This window comes from Notolepis coatsorum (genome assembly GCF_963971535.1).
Source record: "Notolepis coatsorum genome assembly, chromosome: 5".
Classification (NCBI taxonomy): Eukaryota; Metazoa; Chordata; class Actinopteri; order Aulopiformes; family Paralepididae; genus Notolepis; species Notolepis coatsorum.
The window spans coordinates 140,710,059-140,719,963 of record NC_140169.1 but is presented as its reverse complement, the minus strand read 5'-3'; the positions used below and the strand labels follow the sequence as shown (position 1 = coordinate 140,719,963).

Sequence of the window (9,905 nt, the reverse complement as noted above, 5' to 3'; positions counted from 1 at the left end):
CCCCCCCCCCCCTCCCTCTCGGTAATTAATAAAGAGTAATATAGAACTCGCTGTAAAGCTCTACATATTAAAAACACATAAGCCTACATGCATCCAAAATACGGCGTGAAATTGGACATAGAATTCTGAAATATAAAATCCTTTTTTTTTTTTTATCTTTTCTTTTTACCAGCGTTGCTTGGCGATGACTGAGCGAGGCTGTAACATTCACAAGGCAAAACACGTATCTTTTATACATAGAAAATCACTTTGAAATTAGAATAATATGGTACGGTATATTACAGGAAAAAGTGATATAAAATAAAGTATTTTTTTTAAATCTGAAACGACGACAACAAGAACAACAACAACAACAACAACAACAACCGGTTATCCATCGTTTGTGTTATGAGTTTTAGTTGATTAAAAAAACCCACCGTTTCATACTTTCATCGCCGTAGTAGTAACTGTGAATAATTTTTTTAGCAGTAATGAAATCTGCGCATCGTGAAGAAATATCGCTTTGGCCAAGCTGAAGCTACATCCTGGTAAAAACACTCCTCTGATAATTTTTTCTCTCTTTCTTCTCTGCGACAACAAAGCACTTATTAAAACACACAGGAAAACAATGATAAAACAGTCTTTTTGCTTTTCCCCATACATGTACAAAATGTCCATCCTATAAAAGAAGTGTGCTATGCTATCTTCCTCAAAGGCAGCTCCACGTCTGGTGTTTTAAGACCTCGGGGGAGACGAAGGGAGCGAGATCCCACAGAGAGAGAGTCGAGAGTCTGGTTTCAAAAGGCATCTGATGTCTGGAACGACCCCAAAACCCCCCTACCCTGCCCCCTGCCCCCCCTCCCCCAATACCGTAAACATTTGGAGAAAAGGAGAGAGAGAGAGAAGAGAGAGAGCAGGGTAGCTCAACATGAGACTCGAGCGTGATGTCACTTTGTCTAATGTCCAATCACGAGCCTCGCCAGGTGCAAGACAGGAAGTAGTGCCGTGGTGGTCACTCGCGTGATGATCACTCAGTCCTGTAGTTTTAGTCAAGTCAGTTCTCGACCGCACGCACACGGCGACGACGTGTTTTAAATCAAATAAAACAAGCCTCGACAACAAATCAACGCGTCTCCGCGCCCCCGGACGCGTCTGCTGCTCCTCCTCCGTCCCGGTTCGCGGTGGTTAGGACTGCGTGGTGTCTCTGTGCGCCGACACCAGCCGCGCCTCGTTGACCAGCCGGCGGGCGTGCCTCTCGTCCCGCACGCCTGCCTCCCGCAGCCCCCCCTCCGTCAGCGAGGGCACGCGGCTCAGCGTGTCGTAGCCGGCGGCCGCCAGGGGCGAGGCGTACATGGGCAGGCCGATGGACACCAGCCAGTCGGTGACCGTCTTCACGTGGCTCGGCGACAGGGGCTTCCGGCACAGCTCGGTCAGGCCGCCGGACGGGATCTGGAGGAGGGGAGGAGACGGGGACGTTTAGGGCCCTCGTGGAAAGGTCACATATAGTGCATATATATATATATATATATATATATTAGGGATGTCCGATATTATCGGCCGACCGATATTATCGGCCGATATCGGCAGTAAAATGTGATATCGGAAAATATCGGTATCGGTTAAAAAAAATTAAAAACAATAACAATATTTGTTATATATATATCCAGTAAAATTATTAGTTACCTGAAATTATTCCATTTTTTTGGGGGGGGGGAACCCTGCATATATCGGTATCGGTTGATATCGGTATCGGAGAGTTGGACAATATCGGAATATCGGTATCGGTAAAAAAGCCAATATCGAGCATCCCTAATATATATATATATATATATATATATATATATTATATAGTGCATTTATTATATGGTTACTCTTTTGCCATAAGGCGGTAGGTATACTGTACTAGGAAATACTCCTAATATTAGTAGTATCCATAACACTTCTGGGTTCTCCAATTTAGATGCCATTTGAGATGCATTCAGAACTTGTAAGTCGCTTTGGATATAAGTGTCAGCTAAATGACTACCGGTACATCTAAATGTAAATGTCATTTTCTTTTTACACCCATGTGACACACCTTCTAAAGGGTTTTGTAACAATAAAACAAGTTATGTCTGTATTTTGATTATGGTGACGTTCTGTACATGCAATGCCTCTCCCTATAGACCCTGGTAGGGGCTGTTTTAGAGACTCTGGTAGGGGCTGTTTTAGAGACTCTGGTAGGGGTTGGTTTAGACTCTGGTAGGGGTTGGTTTAGACTCTGGTAGGGGTTGGTTTAGACTCTGGTAGGGGCTGTTTTAGAGACTCTGGTAGGGGTTGGTTTAGACTCTGGTAGGGGTTGGTTTAGACTCTGGTAGGGGTTGGTTTAGACTCTGGTAGGGGCTGTTTTAGAGACTCTGGTAGGGGTTGGTTTAGACTCTGGTAGGGGTTGGTTTAGACTCTGGTAGGGGTTGGTTTAGACTCTGGTAGGGGCTGTTTTAGAGACTCTGGTAGGGGTTGGTTTAGACTCTGGTAGGGGTTGGTTTAGACTCTGGTAGGGGTTGGTTTAGACTCTGGTAGGGGTTGGTTTAGACTCTGGTAGGGGTTGGTTTAGACTCTGGTAGGGGTTGGTTTAGACTCTGGTAGGGGTTGGTTTAGACTCTGGTAGGGGTTGGTTGAGACACCCTGGTGGGGGTTGGTTGAGAGACCCTGGTAGGGGTTGGTTGAGACACCCTGGTGGGGGTTGGTTGAGAGACCCTGGTAGGGGTTGGTTGATACTCTGGTAGGGGTTGGTTGAGACTCTGGTAGGGGTTGGTTGAGACTCTGGTAGGGGTTGGTTGAGACACCCTGGTAGGGGTTGGTTGATACTCTGGTAGGGGTTGGTTGATACTCTGGTAGGGGTTGGTTGAGAGGGTTGACCAGCGGAGGCAGTGTTGTGGACTTACAGCCATGCGGTGTTGTTTGCGGAGCTCCTTGACGCGGAGCTGGTCGAGGTTGGAGGCCACGTCCTTCACAGGCTGCTCCAGGTCCTCAGAGTAGCGCTGGACCAGGGGCTGGGGGGATCCCACAGCGGCCATGCTGGAGGAGGGAGAGAGAGGGAGGAGAGAGAGAGAGAGAGAGAGAGGACATGGGAGATGAATGCACGAAGAGAGGAACACATTTTAACACAACCACACACACACGTCAACACAACTCAAAACAAAAACACATCTTCGCTCCGTAATCAACCTAGCTTCAGTCCAGTGGTGTAGAACAACAGAAGAAATCTATAAAAGTCAAAACGAGATAATAAAAAAGAAAGGAAAACGTAATGGGAGGTTTATGGATGTTGTTAAGAAGCCGCCTGCTACCCTTTCAAGTCCCCGGAGCGACGGCACGACATGTCTTCAAGACGCTGCCCCCCTCGGTTACGAGTCAACTGGAGCTCCAACGAGGACCGCATGTTTCATTCCTTTCATACAGAATAAAGGCTGATGAAGAGGAGCCCTTTGACTTCATCATGTGCTCATTCAGGACATTATTACGAGGCCCGAGATGTTCAGCCTCATTCAGGACATTATTACGAGGCTTGAGATGTTCAGATTTGCTCGTTTGTGGCTGAATCATTCAGGACATTATTACGAGGCTTGAGATGTTCAGATTTGCTCGTTTGTGGCTGAATCATTCAGGACATTATTACGAGGCTTGAGATGTTCAGATTTGCTCGTTTATATGGCTGAATCATTCAGGGACATTATTATGAGGTCTGAGATGTTCAGATTTGCTCGTTTATATGGCTGAATCATTCAGGACATTATTATGAGGTCTGAGATGTTCAGATTTGCTCGTTTATATGGCTGAATCATTCAGGACATTATTATGAGGTCTGAGATGTTCAGATTTGCTCGTTTATATGGCTGAATCATTCAGGACATTATTATGAGGTCTGAGATGTTCAGATTTGCTCGTTTATATGGCTGAATCATTCAGGACATTATTATGAGGTCTGAGTTGTTCATATCCGTCTGTTTATGGCTGAATGGAGCAGACTGATAATGTCACATAAGGAGTCAAGAGCTCTGAGGGGCTACTGGCCGAGAGATACTAACTATCCACACAGAGAGAGAGAGAGAGAGAGAGAGAGAGAGCATGCGAGAGAGAGAGAGAGAGAGAGAGAGAGAGAGAGAGAGAGAGAGAGAGAGAGAGAGAGAGAGAGAGAGAGAGAGAGAGAGCATGCGTGTGAGATAGGGGGGGTACGGCAGTAAGTGCATGAGAGAGAATACATGAGAGAGAGTACATGAGAGAGAGAAAGAGAGATAGAGCAAGAAAGAGACAGAGAGATAGAGTACATGAGAGAGATAGAGAGAGAGAGCAAGAGAGAGACAGATAGAGAGAGAGCAAGAGAGAGATAGAGTACATGGGAGAGGGTACATGAGAGAGAGATAGATAGCAAGAGAGAGAGAGGGAGAGAGAGAGAGCAAGCGAGAGAGTACATGAGAGAGAGGAAACTAAAGAGAATTGAATAAGTGATCAGATGGGAAACATGTTAATTCTAATTAAAACCGTTCCTTTCCTGTAGGAAGGAAAAGGTTGAGAATACGTTGTTGTGAACCCTGTCTCTTTCTTTCTTCCTTCCTTCCTTCCTTCCTTCCTTCTTTCTCCCTCCCTCCCTCCCTCCCTCCCTCTCTCCCCGGACACCTGGTGCTATGGCTAGCTTCCAGCCAGGACCGGTCGGGCTGGCCAAACTGGACCGGAGCTCTGGAGGGGATGAAGGGATGGATAGATGGGTGGATGGAGGGGTGGATGGCTGGCCCAGCAACAGCCAATGTCCTGCCCCGCCCTGCCGTAGTTTCTGCCAGGATAATACTACCCTGTACAGGCCTATGGCCAGGCAACAACCAGGCAACCACCAGGCAACCACCAGGCAACCACCAGGTAATAAAACTGACTAAAGGCCAATTCTGCATGAACCATTTGTACCTATTCCTTAATTTTAGAGCAAATGACTACAGACAGGAAGATTAAAGCCAACGTGATATATACATTGATTTAACACGTGACCATATTTTCCAACTACAAATATACTGTATGGGCTGAGAATTGCTCTCATTTTCTGTGGAACGTTATTCTGGGGGTGGCTTTCCCCGTCGCCCGTGCGTGGCGGTGGTGTGCGTGACACGCAAGCTGTTTGTGTTTTCCTTGGGTCGTGGCTTCATCACGGTGTGTGCCTTGGATGGGGATGTGGTGGGGATTGATGTGTTGGGGTGTTTGGGGGGACTGTCTGTTCCGGAGGGGGTTCACAACATGCCTTCGAGCAACACTGTACTTAATGAGCAAATGTTATGCCTATTCTTACGTCTGCACGTTTACGTTGCACTACTTTTATGCCTACTCTTATGTCTGCACTTTATACATTTTATTCTGTGTCGACTGTATGCTGATTCTATGTTCATTTTATACTATTTGCTGTGTGGGGCACTTTGGGCTGCAGTGCATGTGTGAAAGGTGCTATTATATAGATAAAGAGTTATTCATATTTATTATTATTATATTGTAAAAAAAAATTATGCATTGAAAGTCTCGACGACATTGAAAATGAGGGTGACCTCAATTGTCCTTTTCGAGAATAAATAAAGGTTTGAATACTACTACAAATAACAGTATGGTAGTAGTGTTGTAGTAATACTACTACAAATACAGTATGGTAGTAGTGTTGTAGTAATACTACTACAAATACAGTATGGTAGTAGTGTTGTAGTAATACTACTACAAATACAGTATGGTAGTAGTGTTGTAGTAATACTACTACAAATACAGTATTGGTAGTAGTGTTGTAGTAATACTACATACAAATACAGTATGGTAGTAGTGTTGTATAGGGCTGCACGATTTTGGAAAATAATCGTATTGCGATTTTTCGGACAGATATTGCGATTGCGATTAAATTTGCGATTATAATACATAAAAATTAAGCAGCCCCACAGAGGTTTATTGTAAAATGCGGCTTGCATCAGGCCTACGCGGTGAGTCTGTTCGGGACACCGAGCCTGAAAATGTTTCTTTTTACCTGGGAATCAATACCGGTGCCCGACGGTACCTTATTTTTTTGTACTTTACTCTCCCTCTCTGAAGTCTAAACTTCACAACACACAATCTAAAACCCCTTACCTCCCTCTCCCAAACTGATCTTGTATCTCAATGGGACTTCCTGGTTAAACAAAAAATTAAGAAAAAAGTAAAAAAAAAATAAAAAAATAAAGAATTGCGATTATAAATAATTTTTTGCGGTTTGAGTAAAGTAGTAGTGTATAATGCTGTAGTGGGCCTCTACTCCACTCATCACTAATATGAATCAAGCAGAGCTGTGGTCTTTAAAAGTATTTAACATAATTTCTAACCTCACCTCTGTGTGTGTGTGTGTGGTTAACCTGGCAGGGCCGTGTTAAAAGGGGCCCCAGCCTTAGGGGTCTGGCACCACACTGGAGTGTTTTACAGCCTCCGGTTCAGATTCAGACTGTAAACTTGCCACAGACTCCATCACATCGCAGTACCTTTTCCCTACTGCTATAATAAACACACACAAAAAAATTTAAATGAGCTCGTATGCCAACGCATAGACGACAGCGAATGAACACACTCATAAACGCGTGCACACACACGCACACACACACACATGGTTTTGAAAATGGCCTCCACACGAAGCCAGTGGTTAGTGAGGCACCGATGTGAAAATTGTGGCCGATACCGATATTAATATTGCTGTTCTGGTTGATACCGATATTTACCGATGTCGATATCTCTGTATAGAAAACACTTTTTTTATGATAATCAAATAAAGAGCTATTTTCCAAAACGCTTTTTTTTTTTTTTTTTTTTTTTTTTTTTTTTTTTTTACTTTTGTAACTTTTTTTCAGAAATGACAGATATTTTCTAAGGCCAAAACATGTAAAAGGAAGAAAAAAATATATACAAAAAAAAAAATGTAAAATAAAATTTATAATTTTTTTTTTAATATTGGCCCATATCGGCCCTATCTTGATATCGGACCGATACCGATGTGTGAAAAAACTGCCATATCGGCCGCCGATATATCGTGCATCACTACCAGCGGTGCAGTTGGCCTTGGGGGAGAGGAGCCTGACGGGATCCAGGCTACAAAAGGGAAGTTATGACCCAGTCAGGTTCGGCGCATTACGATGCAAAAAAACCCCCAAAAGGCCTTGACGCCGGTGCAGACAGAACAACCTTGAGTTGTTAGTACTGATGGCTCCCAGAGCGCCGGCGTGACATACGACGTTGGCGACGTGTCCCGCGACGGGCCGTCCAGCGTTTCCAGGCGTGGCCGTGTGCGTTATTGTTTTTAATAGCGGTAGGGATGAGATGAGACGGGGGAAACAAGTGGCAGTGTTCGTCAACCGAGGCTCGAACGAGAACCGTGCGTTTGATTTATTATTTCTTTATTTCTTGTATAAATACACTGATGAAGAGGAGCTGGTTGACTTTACGGAATATAAAATGCAAGTGAAATGTATAAGGAAAATGATTTGAAAAACAAAATGCTACTTGATAGAAAGGTTATTTAGAACACCATGTGAAGGTATTCCTGAGACCCTAGGGTAGAGGCGGTTGACTCCCCAGAAAAACAGATGGCTGACCTTAAAGACAATAAAACTGACCCCTACCCTAAGTAAGGACTTTCAAGTTACGACATGGCAGAATGGTTAGGGGACAGAGTAAAAGGAGTGGTAAAAAGAGCCTCTCAGATAGACGAGTCAGCAGCACTCAAGTAAGGCCAAATGTTCAAAATGCATCAAGGATATAAAGAAAACTAATAAGGTTACATGTAGGCATAAACTCTTAGAAACTATTAGAATAACTTAGTCACAATAAAGAATAAGTATTGGTCAAATGTTCATCAGGAAAATAAAGTGTTCTATTAAAGGACGGGGAGATATGGTTTGTTGTCTGGACACTGTCTGAAGAAGTGAGTCACTGGCTAGACAATAAAGAATTATCTTAGTATTCTAAAATACAATCACAGAATGGTAAATAGTTTGTAGATGGAAATAGCTCATGTTTTATTATTTATGCATCAAAAGCCAGTCTGTCTCCCCATAGACTGTGAAAACCGTTGTCACCAGAACCAACTGGTTGTGTCAGCAGAAGAAATTGTGTAACATGTGGACACAGGACACCCTCAGACAAGTTCTGCTGGAATGTGACAGGAATAGGCAGGGTCTCCCCGTCCCTCTCGCTCTCTGTCTCCCCCTCCCTCTCTCTCGCCCCCTCTCTCTCTCTCCTCTGATAAAAAGGGCGAATGGCGACTCACTACACACACGACTCACACCAGAAGGAACCTGGAGAGACTCGACACACACACCCGGTGACACTCAGAGGAGACGGAGAAGGATCCCTGCAGAGCCAAGCCGTGACACAGAGGGACTGAGACCCGATGACAGACGAAATCGCTTCGCATCAGGAGAAGCGCTGACACACCAGAAAGGACCTGAAGACCCAGAGACATGGGGACAGGATGACAGAGATCGAATCGCAACTGGAGCGCTGAAAAACCTCCACCGACAGAGGGAGACTCGCGACTCGACTCGCCACTCAGGCTACTGAAGAGCCGATGACTCAGAGAGCCATTGAGACCAGATGACCGAGCCGAGGTTCATAGCGGACTCCGCCGATACGAAATCAAGCACTCCCGGCCTGATCGACGAGGAGACCAGGTTGTCTTGACAACCAGACCAGCGAACCACAAGAGAGGACTCGGTGTTGGCCATGGACAACCTAAGACAGCGAACAGCACCGAGAGAAGACAACAGCCAAATGAAAGAGACGATGTACTGTTTTAATTCCTAAAGCTGTTTTATTAATAAACACCGCCGCCCGTTGATTTTGACCATATCGTCAGTCTCCTCTTACTTGAAACCGAACATCTGAAAATACCTAAAACCATGCAGAGGAAAGGGTGAAATAGAACACTATACGATCAATGAACTTAGATAAGAGATACATGAATTAAGAAGATACACTTCAATTGGTGCCATGACCCGTCCTGCATTTGGCCAGTACCGGTTGAAAAACGACAGCAGCCACTTCTCAAGGACACGGAGAGGTTCTCTCCCCCTCATCGATGCTCTCTACGACTGAGGACTGAGGATCGTCACCGTTGCGACCGAGGCCAGTGGGAATAGGAAATCAGGTGGAGAGAGCACACATGGGGATTGGAAAACCTCCAGTGTTCCTGTTGAAGGAACGGACAAAAAACAAGATAAGCTGTATCGTTATTTTTTCAAGCAAATCACACTGTGTCTCTTTAAAATATTAGTATAGTGTTGCCCGACATTTCCAATGCGTAACGAAGAGTGGAAATAATAAGGGAAATGCCACTGTATTAAGTCTGGATTTCTGCTTTCTTTCTGTACAGGTGCTCGGCCGGACAGGTGCTCTAACGACTTCCATAACCATCTAGGGAAAACGGCCATGCGCCTTGGTATAAGTATGAATGATAAGCCAATTATCAATCCTTGTCTGCACAGTAAAATTTTGACAGTGTGAGTGTTTTAACTCAAGTAAGTAGAAAATAGTGTAAGACGGAGAAATTTGTTTTTTCAAACGGTGATTACAAGAGAGTGTTGAAAGTGGAATGAATGACAGTAGCATAGGAAGTTCACCTTAGAGGGACATTTGATAGGAACAACTGAAGCGTTAGATGCAATAACAATAGAATAACAACAACGACAATATGGAAGAGGGCCTTAGTGATCGGGCCATTGGGGGGAGTAGGCCGAGAGCCTCTGCAGACATTTCCCAGATAGATTATACCAGTGATGATCTGATTGATTTGAATATGGACTTCTCTCATGTGACCAGTACGACAGAAGGACTTGGAATGATGACTTTGATTCCGATACAGGGAAGTGAACCAGTGACAACGGTGTTACTCCAACCAGAACCGATTC

General features: G+C 44.6%; 1 protein-coding gene across 1 annotated transcript in view; it reads right to left on the bottom strand.

Annotated features, from left to right (window-relative positions):
• Positions 1 to 854: 854 nt before the first annotated feature.
• Positions 855 to 9,905, bottom strand: part of LOC311228388 (SAM and SH3 domain-containing protein 1-like) — a gene marked incomplete at its 5' end in the record, with an annotated part of 61,598 nt that continues 52,547 nt past the window's right edge. The window contains 3 exon segments of the mRNA XM_084314295.1: positions 855 to 1,428; positions 2,904 to 3,008; positions 3,010 to 3,036. Of these exon segments, the coding sequence (XP_084170421.1) occupies positions 1,165 to 1,428; positions 2,904 to 3,008; positions 3,010 to 3,036 (396 nt within the window). The 3' untranslated portion in view covers positions 855 to 1,164.